The following is a 25867-nucleotide window of genomic DNA, read 5'->3' on the forward strand; positions in this document are numbered from 1 at the left end:
TCCACAAGGTTCTGTCCTAGGTCCGTTACTTTTTTCTCTATACATGTTACCTTTAGGCGAGGCGACGTCATCCGCAAACACGGTATTAGCTTTCATTGCTACGCTGATGACACACAGCTGTATCTGTCAGCATTGCCAGATCAGAGGCAGCAGCTGAACAATATAGAGAATTGTCTGAAGGACATTAGACAGTGGATGCTTACCAACTTTCTCCTGTTAAACCCTGACAAGACAGAAGCGCTTGTACTTGGGCCTCAAGCAGCCAGGCATAAACTGGCTGACTACACAATAACCCTGGATAGCCTTTCTATCTCACCGAGTATTGAAGTGAAGGATCTAGGTGTCATCATTGATGCAGGTCTCTCATTCAATTCGCACATAGATAATGTCACTAGGATAGCATTCTTTCACCTTAGAAATATTGCGAAAATAAGAAATATAATTTCAATGCATGATGCAGAAAAGTTGGTCCATGCATTTATTACATCAAGGTTAGATTATTGCAATGCATTATTGTCTGGATGCTCTAGTAGGTGCATGAGTAAACTCCAGCTAGTACAGAATGCTGCAGCCAGAGTTCTAACCAGAACCAGGAAAATTTGACCACATCACCCCAGTCTTACAATCACTGCACTGGTTACCCATCAAATTTAGGATTGACTACAAAATCCTACTTTTAACCTATAAAGCTCTAAATGGTCTCGCCCCACAGTACCTGAGTGAACTTTTGGTTCTTTACGAACCGCCACGCCCCCTTCGATCAATGGGTGCGGGGTCACTACTGGTACCAAAGGTGCAGAAGGTCACAGCTGGGAGCAGATCCTTCTCCTATAGAGCTCCGCAGTTGTGGAACAGCTTGCCTGTCAGTGTCCGGGACTCAGACACAGTCTCAGTGTTTAAATCCAATCTCAAAACCTATCTGTTTTCTCTGGCTTTTTGCTAAAGTCCTAGACCCTCATTTCACTTCATCTTGACGCAGTGTCAATTATAAAGTCCAGTTTATCACAGAGTCCCCCTGTTAGACACAGACAAAGATAAATTCACTTTAGTTAGGCTGTCCTAGTTAGGGTACCGGGCCACTGTAGCACCAATATACCACTATAACCACATATTTCAGTATCGGTCGTACAGTGCAACCGTCTGCCGCTGCTTCTGTTTGTTTTTCTCCGAGACACGGAATCAAGCGCCCAGACTACTGGCAGACCCCAGTGAAGAGACCAGCAAATAAATCCTGGTTCCTGACAACTGCTTAACAAGGACATACCATGAAACAAACCAGAGGGTCACCACAGCCACCACCACCGTTACAACTACAGCTATAGGGATCTTCAAATGGACCATTATGGACACGTAATCTAGACCATGACACTGACTACATCCTGGACTTCTCCAACCCTACAACTGTAGGACTTATTATTATATCATCCCCAACCCTGCACTGACACCATTTGCAGGCTCACTCTACCCTGGAAGGGGGTCCCTCTCTGTATCACTCCTTCCCAAGGTTTCTTCCTTTCTTTTTTTCTCTCTCCTAGAGTTTTTTTGTGTGGAGTTTTTCCTTGTGTGCAGAAGGGTCAAGTGTGGGGGGTGTCAATTGCAGGGCCTGTCAAAGCCCATTGAGACATACTGTATGTGATTTTGGGCTATATAAGAAATAAATGATGTTGTTGTTGTTGTTGTTCATCTCATAGTAGTAGAGTGTGAACATGTCCTCCAGGTATGCTGTTTGATCCAAAATGCTTCAGTCAGATGTTCACACAGTAGCTGATTTAGAATCTTGAATGTTTTCTTGCAGTTCCATAAAACGCTCTAGCACTTGTCTACGGGACAACCACCACACCTTTGTGTGTAGCAGCAGGGTTTGGTGCGCTTGATCCTCAAACAGATGAGCAAAAAAATCTCTTGTTAGAGGGGCGAGCTTTAATAAAGTTTACAATTGTAATAGTTTCCAGGTTGTTACTAAGGTCTTCTAAAAGTTTTTTTCACTTGCCACTGCTTGCAGATGTAGCATGCAATGGAAAATCATACATCCTTCAGGCTGTTAAACCCCCCCTTTTTTTTTTGCTGTGGCCCTGTCAGTACAAGTGACCAGCTTTTCTTAAGGCAGATTGTTGGATGAGTGTCAGGATTGACTGCAGCTGGGCTCAACACTGGTGGCCAATCCTGACAGCGCATAAATGCCAGAGACTTCCGCCCCTTCGAAATCTCCGGCATTTTCGTGAACTCGCTCATGAACTTGACCTCTGTTAGTGAATGTGTTTATGTATTTGAGTTCTGGCAATCGCCACACGCCTGCGGGTTTGTTTCTGTTCTTTATTTAAGTTAAACTGTTTTCGGCCACCGAGCCGCGATTAGGTTTATTTATTGTTTATAAATAAATACCCTGTTCCCAGCATGTCAGACCTCTGCGCCTCCTTCCCCCGTAAGTCCGTAGACGTGACAATGAGAAATATGAGTCCACAGCCTAGCAGTGAAGGAAGCAGCCCCGTTATCAGTGGGTTGCCGGTTCAAATCCCAATCTGCCAAGGTACCACTGAGCAAAGTACCGTCCCCACACACTGCTCCCCGGGCGTCTGTCATGGCTGCAGAGGACACATTTTGTTGTGTCATCGTGTGCTGTGCTGCAGTGTATCACAATGACAATTACTTCACTTCATTTGATCAGTTTTGTCTTTCACAGTGATGTATGAGGGTGGGACAGTTTTCACTTTATTAGCAAGATGCGGTCCTCCACAGTTGTCAGGCAGGCTATATTGTGTGGCTTTTTAGCCTTCATATTTAACAGTCAGGAAACCTCGCTGACAGGAAACTAGGAACTGCAACTATCAAATATTTTTGGAAACAAGTACTTTTTTCATTGATTATTCGAGTAATCAGATAAAGCATACTTTTGCGTTTTTTAAACAACTCTTTCAATAGTGTGCAACGCAACATGAAAATCCTCTTAAAATGAGCAAGCAATTGGCTGTTATTCCTCACCAAAGCTTTTTATTCAAACTACATTTAATAGATCAAAGCTTAAAACCTTTGGGTTACTGGCTCCAGAACTAAAGGAAAAAGGGGTGTACGCCCTGCTATAGCCCATCTGAGAATAAAGAGAAAAAAAGTATAAAGATCCAAAATAGTAAAAAGAAAATATAAATAAACAATTCAAGTATTACTAATAATCCAACTCAAACAATACTGTTCAGTTTCCAGTTGTATCCAGATGAGGTAGGTAGGTAGAATGTTTGTCTTTGTGCAATGTTATGTGCAAAACAGAGAGAGAGAGAGAGAGAGAGAAAGAGAGAGAGAATTTGTCTTAGTGCAAGTGTGTGCAATGCATGTGCAAGCCTGCGCTGCTGTGATGTACTGTGGGGAAGAAAAAAAACATTGATTTGTGCAACAAATGCTAAACTCGCCAAAAACTTTATGCTAATTAATGTAGATTTGTCCATCTGTTGCATTTATTATTACTACCTTATGTATGGGGAAGGCGTGTTTTGAGATGTAACCTATCAGTGTGTATGTGTGTGTGTGTGTGTGTGTGTGTGTGTGTGTGTGTGTGTGTGTGTGTGTGCTTGTGTGGTGTATTTGCTCTCTTGCTACTTATCATGCCTCGTCACTATCAACTCATAACACAAATAATTACAAATAATGTACGTTCTAAGAAGCGTTGTGTTAGTTAGCAATCATAAAAATACGATACCTTGTAGAAGCTCCGAGTTCGCTTGGAGAAGTGCAGTTCACGTGAGGATTTGTTCGGTTAAGGTGCTGTAGTTTTATGGTAAGCCAGGTCTGGTTTACAGTGTATACACCGCACTACGTTGTCCACGCAGCATAAAATGGTCCCACACTTCAGACATTTGATGCCTTTTATGCACAACGGTATCTTCATCTTCCACCAATAAACCGCGCCTCTTTAAATCTTTGAAAACGGTCCGTGTAGAACATTGATACCGGCGTAGCTCTGTGGGAGCGATACGATAATAGATGGACTTTGTGAGGAATTAAAAGAAGCCTCAAGACAAAGAATTTTCCTCCAACATTTTTTGTAATCGAATCATTCGGGTTATTATAATAATCATTTCAGCCCTACAGGAAAACAATCTGGGATTAATTACCCAAGTCTAGCCAAGCTCAACCAGAGCTAATAAACCTTAATGAATTCAAACGTGGAGCAAAATATGTTTTCATTCGAATTATATAGAGTTTTGGTTATTCTATTGTGTATGTTATTGGGATTTTATACATTTTATGTTTATCAGCACTTACACCTGAAAGACAAAGGCCACTGGAATTGAAGGGTGAAATCATAATTGTCAATCATAATCCTCTGCAGTCTTCTAAAGTCAGATTTGGTAGCTGAGCCAAACCAGATAGTTATGGCTTTAGAAGGCTGCAGAGGATAGTCAGGACTGCTGAGAGAATCATTGGAATATCCCTCCCCACTCGCCAAAACCTGTACTTATCCAGAGTGAGCAAAAGGATCAAGGATCCATAACAAGTCCAGTTGCCAGTGAAATAATCTTTTTTTGAGAACCATGACCTGGACGACTGAGAACCTTCACAGGTAATCACAATAGTATAGAGACTCTGAGGTTTCACTGGCAATTCAACGGGAACATCTCCCTTCAGCTGCTCCTGTTAGGGGTTGCTGGTCTGGCTGTCCACACAAAGATATGCAAAGTTTTACAACTGATGCCCTTCCTGACAACCCTCTCCATTTACCTGGACTTGAGACAGACACCAAGAACCTAACCCTCACGTACATTTCCAGTCGCTGGGTTGCAGCCCCGCCTATATGTAATTTTGCATAATTGTTGAGCCACCTAAGCTGCTGGGTTTAATATACAATTTAAAATCTTGAAAAACAAAGAGTTACAAAAGAGAGGTTGGGTGTACACTTTCACTGGTAAAAGTATAAAAACCAGACAATAAGACAATCAAAATAAAAATATTCCATGCGAAATAATCTGTTAGTTGTTTCCACTTAAAACACAATTTAATGGTACAATCAGGTGACAACCCAACTTTCCTTATATAGTCCTCTGTTAGGGATTACTGCTGCTTCGGCCAGGTACTTAAAATAACTAAACAAAAAAAACCCTAAAATATTGGAATAAATAACCAATATAAAACCAAGATAAAGTCTAGAACATAGTAAAATAATTATTGTCACATCGGTGAGCTGATGAGGTAAGTAAGCGCAGAGGCGGGACATAATATAAACAAGGACAGGAAACGGGGATGGAGCATTGCTGTAACATTCGTGCCACCTCTGCCACGCCCCCAGGGGTCGAACTCTCCCGTGTATTAGTGTGTGTTCTTCTGGGGCTCACTAGCACCCTGATTATTCCCACCTGTTCTTCATCACAGGTAAGTGGTGGTGACCAGGGGTGCTTAGTGGGGTAATGACTTCTGATCGGTGATTGGTTAGTTTAGTGGTAATGGGTCTGTCCACTCCTCTTTATAACCAGCCGGTCCCTCTAGTCCTGCGTTCGGTCTCCCTCACACAACCAGAGTTCCTTGTGGCACCGTATGCTGTCCTTAAACGGCAGTGATTGTGTACCCCATGGTAGGACAGGAACTCAACTCTCCCCTCTAGTCTCACTACAGCTCTGCCACGCCGCAGCTCCTGGAGACACTGGTTCGAGGCCTGTGAAGGACAAGGGCGCTCTTCGGCTCTCAACAAGACCTCTTGAGGAGAGGCGTGGCACTACAAGAAAGGACATTGTTTGTTTTCATTTTTTTTTTCCTGAGTTGAAAATAAATACGCCATTGTCATTTTTCAACCTGCGTCCTCCATTCATCACCTGAGCTAGAGGGGAACGTGACAATTGCCCACGTCTTCCATCTTCTCACTCGCTCGCAGGGCTTGCTGCCATGGCAGGCCAGCCACTTGCACCTGGGGGGACTGAAAGAGCTCAGATCCGTATTCATCGTACAATTCAGTAAAACAATGACGAATCACATTCATGCGGTTTTCTGCTCTAACATTTTGCAGATGGGATCCTTAACTATTAGGATCCACTGCTTGGGTACCTTCTCAAAAACCATTCCATATATTTCAAGGTACTCTAAATACTCGAGGGCCATTGGCAGCTGTGAGACCTAACCAATTACAGGTCTTCAACGCTCTTGTTCCTCTGTTAGCAAAATATGAAAAGAAAAAAACTGTCATGGTGGTTACCTTTGAGCTGGAATCTAACAGGCAGGGTACATTTACACGGTCCATGCTCACATTCGCAGTTCGGCACTCTCCTACTAACTTTAAAAACTCTTCTGAGCCTACCTTCCCCTTTTCCAATGTGTGGCTCAATTCACTGGAGGGTTCTATTTTGAATTGCATTACTGTGTATGTCGTGACCACGAGGTCACTGGATGCTCCAACTTTGTCCACCCCAGACACAGGCAACACGCAAAGTACAATTCAAGCCAGTAACACTATTTATTGTTTAGGTCAAGCAGATAAAACACCTGTTGGGGATGTATCAGAATAAAACACTGCCCGGAGCTGGTACACCTCACCAACACTGGCGCTTTGATGCCACCCTCCCCGATACACACACTGGAAATCGTGACAAAGGTCAAGCACATCTACAAACCCACAATTAATCAAAATAGAAAATCACAAACACACATTACGAACCGCAGTAAAGTACACAAAGTACCATTAACACAACACTACTATTCCATGTACTTCACATGTACATTCACCTGGGGGTAACCATTTTGTGGAGGGCTATTTTGCCCTTGACCATAGTCAGTTTGTTAAACATAGGGTGAGTCTGAGGAGGACCAACCTCAGGAGTTTTCAACGCTGTCACGACTACGGACTTACGGGGGAAGGAAGCGCAGAGGTCTGACATGATGGGAAGGGTTTTTTTATTATTAAATAAACACTAAACACAAATAAAGACAGGCGCGGTGGCCGAAAACGATTTAACTTAAATACAGACAAACTAAAACTAACCCGTAGGCGTGTGGCGATTGCCAGAACTCAAATTACAAACAGTGTTACCAACTGAAGTTCACGAAAATGCCAGCGACCCCGAACGGGCGGAAACTTCCGGCATTTATGGGGCGTCAGGATTGGATTCCGGTGTGGAGCCCAGCTGCAGGCAATCCTGACAAACGCAGGGCCCGATCATGCACATTTTCACAGAACTGGTCCCGTAATATCTCCTTAGGACTTGGCACGCCAGATGGTGTAACCTTTAAAATTTGAGACATTAAAACGAGGGAATATTCTTGAAAAGACTCACCCTCATGTTGCTTCCTACCAAAAAACTGGTTTTGAAAGACTGTGAGTGCCCATATACTTATTTTAAGGCTTTAAAAATTTCCTTTGGATTCTCTCTCACAATACTGGGTCTATATCTAATTTCATTGTGAGCATCACCCTCCAAATGATCATACACAAAGAAAGCTTTATCCACAGGTGACATGTACCGGCCCCTTATAGAACCTCTTCTATCCACTCTTCTACGGTGGCTGATCCCCTAGCCCTAGAACCTGAAAAGTTTGAACAGTTTCTTTCTCTCAGGGTAGAAACTCTCATTTTCTACCCTGAGGGCCCTTGTTATATTCTAAAATATTTCCTAAAAGGCCACTCATACAGGACTTTATGCAGCACATGAAACGAGCATGGCTTGCACAAGACTGTTACTTGACTACACAATTCAGCAGTTTCTTTTTGCGGGGTGTGAACACAGCAATCGCACTCAAGTGTGCGTCAGAGTAGCCACACAAACTGGGCTACATAAAGTGCAAAGTACAATAATGATAATTCTGCTGTGCAAAATGGAATGGTACATTAATAGATAATATTACTCAATATAAGGTAGTGTCTATGTGTCAGTCCAGAGTTTAAAGTCCCTGAGAGGTCAGTTTTCTGACTGCCTGTGGGTTGAAGCTGTTGCCGAGTCTGACAGAGAGGGCCCAAATGCTTCGGTACCTTTTTCGAGATAACAGGAGGGTGAAGAGTGCATGTGAGGGATGTGTAGAGTCCTTCACAATGCTGGTGGCTTTGTGTTCGAATCCAATGCTCTGGATTCAAACCGGCAACCTCCTGATTACGGGAGAGGTTCTCTTATAGATGAACACTAAGGAACTTTGTATTCTTGACTATCTCCACACCAGATCTGTTGATGTTCAGTGGAGAGTGAACAAGTCAACAATCATCTCTGTCCAACCTTACACCAGTCCGGCTGTTGCACTTCCTCTCTGTACGCTAACTCATCGTTCTTGCTTATGAGAACGACCACGAGGGTCATCTGCAAACTTGATGATGTGCTTAGTGCTGTGCATCGCTGCACAGTCGTGGGTCAGCAGGGTGAACAGCATTGGACTAAGTACACAGCCCTGAGGAGCTCCAGTGCTCAGTGTGGTGGTGCTGGAGATGCTGTTCCCGATCCGGACAGGCTGAGGTCTCTCAGTTAGGAAGTCCAAGATCCAGTTGCAGAGGGAGGTGTTCAGGCTCAGCAGGTTCAGCTTCACGACCAGGTGTTGAGGAATGATGGTGTTGAATGCTGAACTGAAGTCTATGAACAGCATTCGTGCACATGTGTCATTATTGTCAAGGTGGGTCAAGGTCAGATGCAGGGTGGTAGCTGTTTAATTACAACTCATACATTTAAATTACGCTTTTATCTAAAGTGAAGTGAAGCACTGTCCCCACACACTGCTCCCCGGGCGCCTGTCATGGCTGCCCACAGCTCACTAAGGGTGATGGTTAAAAGCAGAGGACTCATTTCATCGTGTCACTGTCTGCTGTGCTGTGTATCACAATGACAATCACTTCACTTTCACTTCAGAAAATTACCAAGCAACGTCATTATCATGTAATTGATTATGTTCTGCACTGCATCGATGCAATATTGTCCATGTCTGCATCGCAATGCATCGATTATACAATTAATTTCAACACGCCTAGTGTCTGTATAACTTCATTTGTTGAACACAAAATTTCATAACAAACAAAAAGTAAAAATTAAATGTTACTTATGAAATGCATTGATCATTTCGTTCGCTTGTTATTTGGCATCTTCGCTGGTACTAATCATAGTAGTCATAGACATATAGACTAGATGTCACGTTGAATGGAGCGTCTAAGGGCGCGAATGCGTCAACGGAGCCGCCATCTTGGGATGGGCTAGCGCTGCTTTTAAAGGTAATAGGACCAAGGTGGAATACAGAAATAAAGGATCATAAACCATTTTACCATTTTATTGTCTTGGTTCGTTTCAAATGTCAGACTCGTATTTACGACCGAGCCGCGAATTAATTGATAGAGAAGCGTTTTTTTTTACTCTGACTCCTTCTACATGCAGAGTAATGCACATGCAAACACCACAAAAAATAATTTGGAAGTGGAAGTGTTTGTGATAAGCCCTGTAGCCTTTACGAGTCATACATTTATATATACGTATTTATCCAAACTAACAGGCATTTGTATGGGTTATTAGTGAACTACAGACAATTAACTGTACACAACGCAATACTGTATAAAGTTGTTTTCTGCTGTATGTTGCAAGGGTTAATGTTGAGGGTGATAAAAAGGAGGGTCTAGTAGTGCGCTTGCGCACTGGAGTCTGAGTCGGCGGCGTGAGCTGCTACCATAACAGTAGCTTCTATTGGTTCAGTTCATATAGATCCGCAAAAAGTCAATGCCTCCACTCTGTTTGTGTGGGTACAGTAGCTCACTACAATACGTTCGCTCGTTATAACAGCCGTACGAGACGCAAAACTCCGGAGTACCGTCAGAGAAGCGTGGTTGAATGAGCTTGGAACCCCGTCCAGAGCAGTATTTGCCCTCTGCACCTTCATGATCCGTTTCACTAGCGCTGTCTATATTGTTATTCTTGCAATGCTTGACTTGCGCTGCCTGTGTTCCATGTTTGTACTTCATGTAGCTGGTTTGTCGCACACGTGCACTTTATATGTAACTTTGTTTAAATGTTACATGTAGCACCAGGTTCCGGAGAAACGTTGTTTCGTTTCACTATGTACTGTCTAACATGTATGTAGCTGAAATAACAATACATCTCAACTTCATATATCTATAGTACTAACTGTCCATGAAGTGTAGTTGAATGAGCTTGGACCGTCCCAACATGGCTGCTGTATTCCGTACCACTTGCGCATGCGTACTCAGGACAGAACATAACCGTTGCGCATTCGCGGAAACGATCCGGAAAGTACGGGTTGTGGAAATAGGCCTAAAATCGCATTTCGTACGTCGACCTTTACGAACAAGATGAATCTGTGAAAATGACCATCTTTCTCTGCTTTACAGTTCTGGTCCTGAAAATCGATCTGGCACGGGGAGGTTTGTGTTTTTATGTACGGCTCAACAATATGTGTGGAATTACATATACACATACTTAAACTCTCATGCACGTGTGATATGTGATAAATGACAAAATCCAGGCTAAAGAAAGCAAAATTGGGTTTATTAGGAAGAAAAATAAAGAACAAACTAGACTGACTGGGATAGAATTGTGGCAGGGGAAGATTTATGGCAGTGGTTAAAAGGCGGAGTCGATCCTCCTCGATGTTTTCGGCTGATTTATTGTGTGATTCATCGAGTTAAATACCAGTGCTTTAAGAAGAAGTTAGATAAGTAAGTACTAACTGGTGTGTGTATTGCGTTTTTCATGCATCCGGGCCTGCAAACTTTCCGCTCCGCTACTGTCTGCTTAACGTAACTTAACCAGTTAATTTAGCATTTCGACAGACATCCGCAGATCTACGCGAGGTTTTACAATTGCTGCAGCCGGAAAAATTGCGAAAATGCGAAATAATACAGCCGCCCTTTCACTCGACGCGCCTTTTACTGTATGCTACTAGGGTGGTAGTAGCCTAGTGGGTAACACACTCGCCTGTGAACCAGAAGACCCGGGTTCGAATCCCACTTACTACCATTGTGTCCCTGAGCAAGACACTTAACCCAAAGTGTCTCCAGGGAGACTGTCCCCTGTAACTACTGATTGTAAGTCGCTCTGGATAAGGGCGTCTGATAAATGTAAATGTAAATGTATGCTACGTTTCAAAATAAGTCCCAAATGGAAAGACGGCGTATGATTTAATATGAATGAATATAGTGCCTTTCAGCTTGGGGTCGAACTACAAGTGTAAATCTGTGTACATCATGCACTTGTGAACGCCATAGAATTTTTTTGAGAAACCTTGTGTGCAAAATAAGAAGTACAATACAATTGACAACTAATTTTATGTGTGGGCCATATTTCATGATATTTTTTAATTAGCTGCAGGCCAATTAAAATGGATTGCATGCCATAGTTTGGACTTTATAAACGAAGCATACGTAAGTAAAAAATATACACCCTTGTCTGAAGTTTGAAAGCTATTTCCATGGCCCTGTGACCTTCGATTTGTATTCTACATGTTCTGCAGATTTCAATAGTCTTTATGCACTTTATATCAGTATGTAACTTTGTTCAAATGTTACATGTAGCACAAGGTTCCGGAGAAACGTTGTTCCGTTTCGCTATGTACTGTCTAACATGTATGTAGCTGAAATAACAATAAATCTCAACTTCATATATCTATAGTACTAACTGTCCATGAAGTGTAGTTGAATGAGCTTGGACCGTCCCAACATGGCTGCAGTATTCCGTACCACTTGCGCATGCGTACTCAGGACAGAACATAACCGTTGCACATGCGCGGAACCGATCCGGAAAGTATGGGCGAGACTCTAGAGACCATTAATATTTTCACTTGCTATAAGTTTGACTGCAGTATGGACACCTCTAGGCTCATCCTACATCACGTATCAGATATTTTAATAATAATTTTATTATTTTAACTATCGAAGCACTTAGAAGTACATCATATAGAGCATAACTGGAATTTCATGGAAATTCATTAATGACTGTAATTATCCAAGTGTGTGTATATAGGTATCTACATCTCAATATTATAGTTATTGTGCTACTTTCACAGGAAATATAATATTCAGTAATTATTTTTCTATTTGGTTGAGTACAGTGGCTGTGGGGAGATTCTTTATTTTTTATTTCAGGAACCTGTACTTATTAGGTCTTCCTCGCAGTGGTTGGCCTAGCGGGAAACACACCGTAATCAGAAGATATTCGGTTTCAATCCTGAACCACTGATGTGCCACTGAGCAAAATTTAAATTTTGCTGTTTCCTGTTTCTTCTCCAACAGTGAATCATTCCTGGACAGGATTACACACAGCAACTACAGGAATAAAGGATCTTCCTGAATTTGTTGGTGTAAATTTGTTCGATGATGAAGTGACTGGATACTTCGACAGTAGGAACAACCAGTCTGAGATCCGGCAGGACTGGGTGAAGGAGCTGGGAGAGAAGTATGTGGAGGATCTGACAAAGAGCTTCAGAAATTTTACATGGAAATTCAAGGAGAACCTGAAAATGCTCATGACTGAATTTAATCAGACTGGAGATCAAGGTAAGATCAACAAGCACCTTCATCCTCTTCAAATCCAAACAGCTCAAACATGATTTAAACTGAAGTGATAATTACAGTTTAATGTTGCTTATTTAACTCAAATCAATTTTAACTTAAGTTACTCAACATTTATATAGAAAAAGCTTTATTTGTTGCCCAGGGATGACGCTTCAACTGTAATCTTACAGAGATTAGTGAAGGCGTTAATCGACCTATTAATTTTCAGCAATGTGAGTACTAGTGGAGACATTCACTTAAACCTGAGTGTCTGTACTACTGATTGTAAGTCAATACGGATAACGACTAACGATAAATGCTTTAAATGTTAATGTTCTAATATAATACAAAATATGATACAAAATCTAAAATTTAAACTAAAGGGTGTGTAGAAACCTTATTGCACATGAAGAAGCCTAATTGCACATGAAAGAAATTGAGTTGGAGGTGGAACAATGAATTAATGTCATTAAATGCCCTGATGGCAACAAATTCAAATTTGATGTCACATAAGGATATTTCACGGTATGATATGCAGTGAAATGCTTTAGCGACTCCTATAGACCACAGGATTGCAAATATAGCATGTACACAATGATTACCAATATGCAAATATTGCAAACATTACCAAATAGTACACTTTTATGTTTTTAACATTAAATATGTGTAACAGGTAGGGTGAAGGTGTACATGAGTAAAGTGAAAGGAGAAAGTAAAAAATTTGTGCAAGAGTAAAAACCCCCCAAAAATTGTGCAATATTCTGGGAGGATTGAGTCCGGAAGTGATTGAAAGTGAAGTGAAAGTGCTGGAGTATATTGGAGTTCTGTCCTTTGAAGTGTTGTGGTTGTTGAGAGCTCGTATAGCCTGCGGGAAGAAGCTCCTCCTCATTCTCTCTGTGTTGGACTTCAGGGAGCGAAAGCGCTTCCCTGATCGCAGCAGAGAGAAGAGTCCATTGTTGGGGTGGGTGAGGTCCTTCACTATCTTCCTGGCCCTGGTCCAGCACCGTTTGCTGTAGATAGATTGAAGGTCAGGGAAACTGGTACAGATGATGCGTTCAGCTGATCGAACCACCCTCTGTAGGGCTCACCTGTCCTGCATGGTGCTGTTCCCGAACCAGGTTGAGATTATTTTGTCAGGATACTCTCCATGGTGCAGGAGTAGAAGTTCCTGAGCACCTTGGAGGGCAGTCTGAAGTCTCTCAGGCGTCTGAGGTGGTAGAGACGCTGCCGGGCCTTTTTCACCACGGTGTTGATGTGACAGGACCATGACAGGTCCTGCGTGATGTTAACACCGAGGTAACGGAAGCTGTCCACTCTCTCCACAGGGCTCCTGTTGATGACAGGGGTCTGGTAGGTCCTCTCCTGCTTGGTACTGAAGTCCACTATTAACTCCTTTGTCTTGCTGACGTTCAGGTGGAGATTGTTCCTCTGGCACCAGTTCACCAGATTTCCAACCTCCTCCAGGTAGGCCGTCTCATCGTTGTCAGAGATCAGGCCCACCACGACAGTGTCGTCAGCAAACTTGATGATGGTGGTGGAGCTAGTAGTGGCTGTACAGTCATGGGTGTACAGGGAGTACAGGTCAAAACACAGCCCTCCAGAGCTGAGGGTGATGGTGGCTGAGACATGTCCACCCATCCTTACTGCCTGTGGTCTCCTTGTTAGGAAGATGGAGATCCACTGACAGAGAGATGAGCTGAGTCCCAGGTGCTCCAGCTTGGTGGTGAGTGTGGAAGGGATTATTGTATTAAATGCTGAAATATATGTAACACTCCCACTAAACTTGTTTTTACAATGACAAGAATTTAGAGAACCCACCACCAGAGTCACCTATGTATGATGCAAGGGAGGAGTTTAAGTGGAAGTTACAAAGCACATTTCATTTTGTGTAGGGTTATAATCTCGCACAGTGTGTCGAAGAGGCTCAGGCTAGCATGCTGGAATGGCTATGGCTGTATGCAATTCACCTCCCTTGCACTAATTTATAATTCACTTCCCATGTAACCTTATATCTTTGGTCCCAGCTCCTATACCATAATTTAGAAGTGAAACTCACAGAAAACCACAACACATGAAATCACAGGTACAATGGAACTATATATTACAACTCAACATTTATTTCCATCCCCAACAATTATACAGGGGAAAACCCACACCACATAAACATTAACACAATAACACAAATAAAATAAAATACCCGGCTTTTAAATGTTCACACAGTCTAGGTACCTTTTTATTATCATCGGCGCACTTGGTGGAGCTCAAACTGGTGGACAATATGTGTGTTGAGTTCACTCACAACTTCCAGTATTGTACCCACGATCCACTGCACTTCTGCCGTCTGCAGAATAAACCTTTAGTCGGTGCAGATCTTAATGTCCCCGTTACGCTAAGAAAACTGGCGCCACCACGTCTCTACCCTTCTCTCCTGACTCCTTTTTCCAACTCTTCCTGTCACATGCTCTCTATCCTACTTTATGATAGGACAGCACAAAATAAACCCTGCATACCATTGTACAGTTTAAACAAGGAATAACATATTATACTGAACATATAATGAAACGAAAATACAATTTTTTTTAATGCTTTATTTGTGATTTTCAATTTTTCAACAACAAACAAATAACAGCTGTTGACCAATATCCACCCCCCACCCTCAGACCCACCCATCAAACAACAAGAAGAGAGATAAATAAATAAAAATAATAAACAACAACAACCAAAAAAACCCTAAACAAAACAAAATTAAAAAAAAAAAAAAAGGGGGGGCGGGGGGGGGAGCTGTCTCCTCTCAGTGTTATAGTCATTTACTTTGTATATGCATTAAGAAGTAACATGTCTATGCTGGACTTAAACTGGATGATTTAACATAATCAATAAATGGTGACCATATCTCCTTGAGCTTTTCCTGACGATTAGCTTGATTGCATCGCAGTTTTTCCAACTGCAACATGGAGAGCGTTTCCTTAATCCAACTATTGAAAGAGGGGGGCTTGTCTGATTTCCACAGCAGAAGAACAAGTCTTCTGGCCATTAATGAGGCGAAAGCTACCACCTTGGCCTGAGATTTCGTAAGAATTATGTCTGGAGGGGGGATCCCAAAAATAGAAATGTATGGTGTAGGTTCAATCGTTCTATTACATAAAGATGACAAGACTATGCAAATATTTTCCCAGAAGTTGGACAATGACTGGCAGTTCCAGAACATGTGGCCTAAAGTAGCTGGCCCTTGGTGATATCGTAGGCACTCCGAGCTGGTATTAGGAATCATTTTTGCTAGCTTATCTAATGAGTAGTGTTGACGATGTAGTACTTTAAACTGGATCAAACATTGTCTAATACAGACCGAGGAGGTATGAATAGCACTGTTGCCAGCTCTCACCCGTAACTACAATGTTAAGATCCTGTTCCCATGCCACTTTAGTTTTCTCCCATGAGGGTGAATAAATGTTCTGGATCAGAGTATATCATTTTGATATATTGCCTCTCATAAAGGGGTTCAGAGCAAGAATTTCATCTGCAGCATTTTTAGCTGGTGAATCTAAAGCTCTAAAGTGTTTGCTCACAAAACTTCTAATCTGTAGGAATCTATAGAAATGAGATTTGATAATATTGTAACTTTTTCGCAATGTTTCGAATGTCATAAGCGTTCCCTCAGCGAAGAGGTCTTTGATAAAGATCAAGCCTTTGTTGTGCCAGGTTTGAAATGCTGCATCCGTTTGGGACGGTAAGAAAAGATGGTTATTCAAAAGGGGAGAAAATAAGCTTAGTTGCTTTATGCGAAAATGTTTCCTAAACTGGAGCCAAATCTTAAGTGAGTGTTTTACTACAGGATTAAGGAGGCGTGAGTATGACTGCATAGATATAGGAGCACTCATTAAGGAAATAGGACAAAAATCCAGTATATTAATTTACTTATGTTTGCTGCCCAATAGTAATACATGAAGTTTGGCAAACCCATACCACCTGCTGCTTTAGGTATTTCTAGGAAAATATTCCTCATCCGCGGGACAGATTTATTCCACACAAATGAAGAAATCAAAGAACCTAACTCCTTGAAGACAGACTTGGGTAGGAAAATAGGAATCATTTGGAATAAATACAGAAAACGTGGTAGGACTACCATCTTAATGGTATTCACTCTTCCAGCCAAAGAAATGGGCAATGAAGACCATCGTGAGAAATCTTTTTTTCGTACGCTCAAGTAGAATTTTAAAATTGCGCGCATAAAGACATTAATTCCCAAATAAGTAAATTCCACAACCTGCTTAAATGGAAAAGAACTAAGGTCCAGTGACATTGCTAACTGATTAACCTGCAAAATGGTGCTTTTAGAAAAATTCAGCCTGAAATTAAACTATATGACCGTAATAGTTCCCTGAGGACTGATATAGATTCTAAAGGGTTAGACAAATATATTAGAAGGTCACCTGCATAAAGTGACACCTTATGAGTTTTATTGAACCTGGTTACACCTGTAATCCTCTCCTCTTTTCTAAGGGCAATCGCCAAAGGCTCTATAGCGAAGTCAAAAAGGAAAGGTGACAGACAGCAACCCTGTCTTGTACCACGATGCAAAGGGAAATAATCTGATATTACAGAGTTAGTTCATACAGAGGCCAGTGGTGAATTATACATTATTTTAACCAATGATATAAATGTCGGACCAAAACCAAATCTTTCCAAGACCTCAAATAAATAGTCCCACTCAACCCGGTCAAACGCCTTTTCAGCATCTAAAGAGATTACGATTTCAGGCTGGAGAGTAGCGTGCAAAGAATATATTGAACAAACGGTGCATATTAAAGAATGATTGCCTGCCTGGTATAAAACCTGTTTGGTCCGAGTCAATTATTTTAGGTATCACTGAATCCAGGCGGCAGGACAGGACCTTTGAAAGAATTTTATAATCGCATGGAAGGACACTTATTGGTCGATATGAACCACATTTATGTGGGTCCTTATCTTTTTTAGTAAGACCACTATGACTGCCTGGGTCCTTGTACAGGGCAGTTTCTTTTGGGAGAGAATTTCCTCGAAAACTTTATTTAAAAGAGGGGTCAGCTTGGCTGAAAAAACTTTATAAAACTCAATTGGGAATCCATCTGGGCCAGGAGATTTACCATTTTGCATGGAATTTATAGCTTGTGTTATATCTTCGCAAGATATTCCAAGGTCTAAACGTGACCGGTCTTCACAGGTAATGTTAGGAATTTCTAACTGATCAAGAAATGTATGTATTTCAGATGGACTGACATGGACCTGAGAAGTGTATAGTTTTGTATAATTTCAGTCAGTGTTGTAAGGCGACCTACTTCTTCCTGCAGACGTGTAATATCGTCAGTGCATGTCGAGATGCTTTCTTCCATGTTGTTCACTTTAACGCTGAGTCCGGACAGCTCCGTAGTAACAGTCCCCCTGTACTCCTTCAGCTCGGACCGGACCGCTCTTATGTCCGATGTAATAGAAGCCAGCTCACTCTCCAACATCGCCCGGACCTCGCTCTTTACCGCACCGACCAGATCCACTCGCAGCGCGGACAGAAGTTCAGCTTTAAAAGACTCGACGTTAATTGCTAACGCGGCTCCGTCCGTTCCAGAATCTTCCGCGCGGCCCTGAACAGGCGAGGCCGAGGTCAGAGGTGGCGCCGCAGGCCTCGTAGTCTGAAGAGTAGTTTGCTTTCCTCTGGACGATTTACCAGCCATTTCTCCAGATTAAATACGTGCAGATTCCTTTCTGACCAAAGCAAAACCGACGGTTCACCAATGAAAAATGTCTAAAATTATACAATTTAAATCACGCTCGGCGGAGCTCCACACTAATGCGTCTACTCCATATCACGCTTATCAGCGCCCCCCCAATGAAAAGCATTTTAACATAATTTCCCTTCCGAGTGTCCAGTGTGGTGGGAAATTTCCTGTCTGGGGAGCTGCAATAAAGGAAGTCGATTGACAAAAATATCTAAAAACACTGAAGCAGCGAACTTTGTGAAAACCAGTATTTGTGTCATTCTCAACTTTTGTGAAAGTGAAGTGATTGTCATTGTCACAGCACAGCACTCTGTGCACACAACTTGTTTTGGCCATGACTACACAGAAACAAGGGGTGGGAATTGGCAAGGACCTCACAATATGATATTATCCCATACATGGGCCACGATACAATATTGTGATACATACATGATTATATTTTGGGATATTCTTTAGTTCGTTGAAAATGTAAAAGCAGCTGAAATGCAGCATGCTGTGTACGATCTGGGTGGATGACAGTACATTTATAATTCAGCCAAAACATAACTAAAGAACTAAATTGTAACAAAATGGTTAGATTCATGTTAATGAACTGAACTCAAACATTATTTGCATTGTCCACTTCACTAAACATGAATACAAAATGTGAGGCAAGGAGGATGACAAGTTTGTTTGCAGCGTACTTTGTTTTTTGTGTCAATAGGCTTTGGTTTCTGCTGTACTGTATCTGGATGGTTTCTGCTCAAATCGGTTGTGTTGTCTGAATTTTCTATATTTCTACAATTTTCTATATTAAAGTTCATACTTCCTATATTTACATGTTCAATGGACCGCTGTAATGACAATCAGTGATTTCACTCTGCATGTAATTCCAAGTATTAATTCAAGTGCCCAGCTGTACAGCGCCATCTACCAGTGGAAGTTGTAGTCACACTCTTACCTCTTCTGATCTCGCTAAATGTAACACTCAACAGCACCACCCTGTGGACTAAATTTGTTCCAAAATATTGATATTTGGTGTTCCTGTAGCAATACAGTATTAGCATATAAGATATTGCAATATTATGCTGTATCAATTATTTTCCTCCACTTCTAACAGAAACAGTGGAACAGAGACAGCGCAGTGATGAAACACTAAATGACCTTACATGCACATGACATCGCAGGATACATTTAGGATGTCAGGGTGTTAGTGGGTAACACACTCACCTATGAACCAGAAGACCCAGGTTCAAATCCCACTTACTACCATTGTGTCCTTGAGCAAGACACTTAACTTTGAGTGTCTCCAGGGGGGACTGTCCCTGTAACTACTGACTGTAAGTCGCTCTGGATAAGGGCGTCTGGTAAATGCTGTAAGAGTAAACACATTGAAACAATGAGGACACACAAGTCCAGTCTGTAACATGGATCCGGAGCGCCCCACAAAGTGAGGTTCAAGTTAGGACAAGTTACTGCTTTTTTTGATAATTACACTGGAAACTACCAAGCAGAAATAATTACAATTTTAATTATTAAAATTCTCTTTCTCTCAGGAGTTCACACTTTACAGCAGATGTACGGCTGTGAGTTGGATGATAAAACTGGAGCTACAGAAGGATACAGTCAGTTTGGTTACGATGGAGAAGATTTTATGAGACTGGATTTGAAAAACACTGATTGGGTTGCTGCAACATCACAAGCTAAAGTCATCAAACAGAAATGGAATGGAGGTCAATCTAAATACTGGAAGAACTACCTGGAACAGGATTGTGTTGAGTGGATAAAGAAGTATGTGATGTACAGGAAGATCAGTCTGGAGAGAAAAGGTACAGCAGCACACAGAACAACACAGAGAAACAGAGTGGCCACCTGATTCTGAATTTGTTACAGGCCTGTGGTTGATTTCATTTTTATTATCTCCTGTCCCTCTGGGTTTCTCCTCATCTGTGTATCTGTGCATTTATAAAGGCATCCGCATAAAGTGCTTTACTTTTTACTATTCTGCCCACTTTTGGCATTTTCTACTTTGTATAAAATTTAGAAAATTGCGTCCTCCAGGCTTCTGCCAAACATGTTCAGTGACAAACATGAAAAGTGAAGTGATTGTGAAACACTGCAACACAGCACTCGTGTTCTCTGTTTTTAACCATCACCCTTAGTGAGCAGTGGCCTCTTCTGAACCACTAGGCCACCACTGTCCCTAAGTAACGAATAAGTGATGAGTAATAATAAAGATGTGTATCTTCATATGCAGAAGTCCTGTTTCTCTTCCAAATTCTGTCCCTGTTCCCCTCCTGTCTTCCTCTCTAGTCCCTCCTCAGGTGTCTCTGCTGCAGAGAGTCCCCTCCTCTCCAGTGGTCTGTCACGCTACAGGTTTCTACCCTGATAAGGTGAAGATCAGCTGGCAGAAAGATGGACAGGACCTGCATGAAGATGTAGATGTTGGTGAGACGTTGCCCAACCATGACGGAACCTTCCAGAAACGTGCAGAACTCAATATGACCTCTGATGTGTGGAAGAAGAACCAGTTCACCTGTGTGGTGGAGCACAAGAGTGGAGACCCAATCCACATGATCCTGACTGAGGAGAAGATCAGGACCAACTACAGACCAGGTACAGGAGCTTTTACCAGCTCATTAACACATTTTACAGTGGGGGGGGGCTTTTTGATCCCTTCTGAATTTGTAATTTTGCTTATGAACTTTTTCTCATTTTGATAGTAGTTTTATTTTAATGAAGGTAGACCGAATAAACAACTTGGCAACTCAACACTTCAGGTCCGTACACAGATTTGTAAATAGGATTAAGGTCTGGGTGGTAGTAGCCTAGTGGGTAACACACTCGCCTATGAACCAGAAGACCCAGGTTCAAATCCTGCTTACTACCATTGTGTCCCTGAGCAAGACACTTAACCTAAGTTGCTCCAGGGGAGACTGTCCCTGTAACTACTGATTGTAAGTCGCTCTGGATAAGGGCGTCTGCTAAATGCCGTAAATGTAAATGTCTGGAGACGGTCTAGGCCACGCTATAATCTTGATGTGCTTATTCTTTAGCTCCTCTTTTGTTCTCTTGGCTGTATGTTTTGGGTCATTGTGATGCTGGACCCATGACCCATCTTCAGTGTTCTGGCAGAGGGAAGGAGGGTGCTTCGGTGCTTCGTATTTCTCTACCTTCCAACAGTTGGAGTTGATGCCAAAAAGCTTAATTTCGGTCTGGTTTGACCACAGCACTTTTTTTCCATGCCTTTTCTGAAACCTCTAAATGTTCACTGGCAAACTTAAGATGGGTTTTTCTGAGCAGGGGGTCTTGTGGTGACTGCAAGAATATTTTTTTTTACTGGTGTTATTGGTGATTTTAGTGCTAGTTTCTTTTACATTATTTACAAGATCTTGTATAGTTGTTGGGTAATACCCCTATGGCCCTTCCAGGCATCGTTGCTGCAGGTAATAATGTTCCAGGCATCGTTGCTGCAGGTAATAATGTTCCAGGCATCGTTGCTGGGTTGGTGGTTGCTGCTCTCGTTCTCATCGCTGTGGTTGTTGGTGTTGTGATGGTTGTGAAGAGAAGATCAGGTGAGAGACACAGCAAACAACATCAGTAACTTCTACACCAAACATGGTGTCATGTGGGGTAAATACTAAAATACTTTCTCTTCTCTTTTAAACAGAATACCGGCAGGCCAGACGTGAGTATTACAAGCATCTCAAATGCGGGCTTTTGCCTTTTAAACTTGGGATTTGATTATTTCTTTTTTTAATTTTTACTTTGGGTTAACAGCATAACTTTTAAGTTTTATTTTCATATATTGTTCATATAGAGCAGAGCTGAATGGGAGTTTAATTCTCAGTAAATTAGCAATTATGCACAGGAATAATGACAAAAAAATGGTCATTTATTATAAATGGAGATGGTAATCACGTTCATAGCACAAGCACAGTTGTTGGAGAACACAATGCACAATTATTATCAAACCACATTAAGTGTCACATGATGTTATTTGAAATAGCACAGAAATATCTTTTTTTTTTTTTTTTCATGTCAACTATTTAAAGTTAGCATTAATTCAGTTTAGTTCAAATTAAGTCAATGCCAGTCAAACGTCCAACATATACACACAATCCCTGTCCCATTTTTAATTTCTCAGGATGGTTTTGTTTAATTTTGGGACAAGGAAATTAACATCTCTCCTGGGCGACCATTGTCCTAACTGTAGCACTCCCTTATGGTCCCTTCTGCAGATATACCTGAAGTACATCAGAAGATAAACACAGATGACTAATTGAAGTGAAATGATTGTCATTGTGAAACACAGCACAAGGTGACAACAAAATGTGTCCTCTGCTTTTACCCATCACCGTTAGTGAGCAGTGGGCAGCCATTAAATGATCTGTCATTGACAAGTTTCTCCCAAGTAGTTCTGGGCTGTTCCAAATTGTTCTCATTATCAGGGTGAGATTTTGTGTGATTTTGTGGAGCTTCAGACCAAGGGAGACTGGCAGTTTTTTTATGGTTTGCGAATTTTCTAGTAATTGGAACCAACTTTCACCCAGCAGCTTGCTGATGGTCTTGTAGCCCTTGTGTAGATCCACAACCTTGTCCCTGACATCCTTCAAAAGCTTTTTGGTCTTGGCCATGGTGCAGTTTGGAATCTGGATAGGTTGATTGTTTCTTTGGAGAGTCATTTTCTAATCAGGACGCTCCCAATGTCAGGTCCTCACCTGTATAAAATAAAACTGGAAGCCAGAAATCTTGATTGCTGGGGGATCAAAGACTTATATCATTCATGAAAATGCAAATATATTTATAACTTTGTTTAAATGCATTTTTTGTTGTTATGTCTCTCACTGTTCAAATGAATTGAAATTATAGAGATCATTTCTTTGTTAGTGGGCAAACAGTAAGTCTACAAATATATATTTGAATATTTGCTAACTGCATGTCTCCTGTTTCCCAGCAGACTCTAGAAGTGACACCCACTGACACAAATGCTGATGAAAAAGCAGCACCAGCCACCAATGAAACATTGCTGCCAGATCCAGAACCTCCAGACAAAGCTTATAACATATAACAGCAGTCAGAGCAATGAAACACACCTCATGTAAATCTCGGCAGGTTCAGGCTCAATTTCTATCACTGATTTTAGTCAAGCTCATGCGGTAAATGAGCAGTCAGCAGTGTTGCCAGGTCCTAAATTTTCTATTGTACAGGCAGCTTAAAATTATCGTATTTAAAAAAAAAAAAAAAATGTACTGGTGTAATTTCTGTTACTGCTGGCTACAGGCTTTTAAGTTCTTCTACCATTCATTTCTGTCAGTCTGTTGGCGATGTTGTGTATGGTTATTCTTTGCTGCTTATTCGTAACTGCAACTCTGCCATTTAAATCCATGTTTAAACTTGCAAATCTCGGTCACTGTTGTCAGGTAATTTTTAATTATTACATGAGATGCTGGCCATTAAATCCATTAAAACCATATTTGTTGGGTCGGTCTTGGGCTGAAACAGGCCAAAAAAGTTCTACTTCAGGTTTGTCAGGTGCAAATTCTTATACATTTGTGTGTCAATCAGATTACAAATACTTTTCTTTTTCTTATTTTTAAAATGTTTGTTTTGCATTCCAAAACTTTTCATTGCCTGAGAAATTCTCTTTTCAAATTCAATGACTTTTTCAGGTTTTTAATGACTTTTGGAACCCTGATTAGATGAAGTTTGGATGCTCGGCCCTAAAGGTGGATTAATATAGATTGGAGTGTGCTGGTTTCTCGGCTGTTCCTACTAAATCAATTAATTTGGGTGTGAAGTGTGACTAAATATTTCCTGAACGGCATTCTTCCACCTGAGAAATATTGCGAGGGTTAGGAAGTTTCTCTCCATCTCTGATGCAGAGAAATCAGTGCATACATTTATAACATCTAGCCTGTTTTTGTGGTTGCCCTGCTTTTTCCTTGAATAAGCTCCAATTTGTTAAAAACTCTGCTGCCAGAATTCTTACACATACAAGACTATATGAATACATTATTGTGTTCTCTGCATTGAACTATATGAACACCTGTTTTGTCTCCTCTGCATTGGCTTTCAGTTTAGTACCGTATTGACTAAGATTCTGCTTATACAGTCAAGCTTTTACAAAGACTCCTCACCATTAGTAACGCTGCAGTAGTTAGTGTTGGCGGAAATGTTTAGTCCTCTGTTCACTTATTGTCATTCCAGCTAATTTATTACTAACACACCCATCTCTTCTCTTTATCTCTCACCATCCACTCCCATGTAAATATCTCATGGAGAGCATCCTGGTACATCCACATGGCATCTCGTATGTAATAAAGAAAAAATATGTAAATAAACCAAATACACCAAACAAAAAAAAGGTTCATTTATTGTGTCTACTTGTGACTTTGTGAGGTTTCTGTTGTGGCCTGACTTTGCAGAAGTGTATAAATGTTGCCTCGTGTCTAGTCCCCATTGAGTCATTGTGTTTTTTATTTATTTTTACTTTGTCTTTTCTGTATGTGCACTGTTAAAATTAAATCCTGTTTTGTGAGTTGTTTGTGTCCTTTTTCCTGCCATTGTATTTTAGTATGTTGACTGAACACTTATAGTTGAGAGAGCTGGATGGTGAATTTGGAATTGATATGATTCCTTTTATAATTTGTTGAAAAAAAAATCTAAATAAGTCAAACATAACAATATGTCATCTGTATATAAATTATTCACACCCAGCGAGAACCAAAGCATAACATAACAAGCATGAATTGTGGATTTGGAGAGCATGTTTGAACATGAATATAGAGAAGTAATGTCTTTGTACTTTATCTGAGATCTGATTATTTCAAATGAGAGTTTGTTCGCTTGACAACTACGAGACGCTTAAGTGAGGAACCTCTAACTGACCTGTGCCTGCGTATCGATACCTGCTTCAACCTTACGATCCTTCGCGAACTGCCCTGCTGATTTTGATCCACATCTGTTACGACTGCTTCTCCCGGCACATCTCTATTTCTGGACTGCCTTTTGCACAGATATTGTTTTTTCCTGGTTGAACTTCCAAAACTGATCATAGTGATAAATGATCGTAGTGATTTTGGCTAGTACAGTGACATAACGTTTGGAGCAAATCAGCAGATGCACATATAAACAAGGGTTTTCAACAAAAATAAATAAAAGATACAAGTTTTTTAATATTGACTATTTAAATCAGTTGTTTAAAGGGGTTAAAGTGATGATGATTGAGCAAAAAAAGGAAAGTGGTGTGATAAAACAGTTATTTAACTAAAACATTTATTGCACTCCAGTTCTTGACCCTTGCTGGGGTGGTGGAGGGGGCATGGGAGTTTACCCAACCAATCCACATGTGTTTTGTGGATTTGGAGAAGGCTTATGACCGTGTCCCCAGGGGCACCCTATGGGGGGCGCTCCAGGAGTATGGGGCGGATGGCATTTTGTTATGGGCCATTCAGTCCCTGTACCAGAGGAGCGTGAGTTTGGTCTGCATAGCCATCTGTAAGTTGGATCTGTTTATACCCTTTCTTGCCAGCCATGCTGTGGAGTACTTGGACGCGTGTGATGGAGCATTGTCCTGCATGAAAATCATGTTTTTCTTGAAGGATGCAGACTTCTTCCTGTACCACTGCTTGAAGAAGGTGTCTTCCAGAAACTGGCAGTAGGACTGGGAGTTGAGCTTGACTCCATCCTCAACCCG

General features: G+C 41.3%; 1 protein-coding gene across 6 annotated transcripts in view; it reads left to right on the plus strand.

Moving 5' to 3' along the window:
• LOC114774179 (BOLA class I histocompatibility antigen, alpha chain BL3-7-like) overlaps positions 1 to 25867 on the plus strand; it is a 167237-nt gene that overhangs the window by 65747 nt on the left and 75623 nt on the right. Inside the window, exons 1-7 of one of the 6 annotated variants that reach the window (XR_003744746.1) lie at positions 9928 to 10312; positions 12179 to 12442; positions 19725 to 19997; positions 20482 to 21743; positions 21839 to 21856; positions 22410 to 22489; positions 23129 to 23171. The exons of 2 other annotated variants lie outside the window; for them this stretch is intronic. Coding sequence is in view for 3 of the 4 variants with exons in the window: in XM_028966098.1 (XP_028821931.1) it covers positions 21839 to 21856; positions 22410 to 22450 (59 nt within the window). In the remaining variant the exon portion in view is untranslated. Of the gene's footprint in view, positions 1 to 9927; positions 10313 to 12178; positions 12443 to 19724; positions 19998 to 20481; positions 21744 to 21838; positions 21857 to 22409; positions 22490 to 23125; positions 23645 to 25867 lie in introns of those variants that run through there. 3 more of the 6 variants (XM_028966098.1, XM_028966096.1, XM_028966099.1) reach the window with 3 other exon arrangements.

The sequence above is a fragment of the Denticeps clupeoides genome, unplaced genomic scaffold (assembly GCF_900700375.1).
Source record: "Denticeps clupeoides unplaced genomic scaffold, fDenClu1.1, whole genome shotgun sequence".
Classification (NCBI taxonomy): Eukaryota; Metazoa; Chordata; class Actinopteri; order Clupeiformes; family Denticipitidae; genus Denticeps; species Denticeps clupeoides.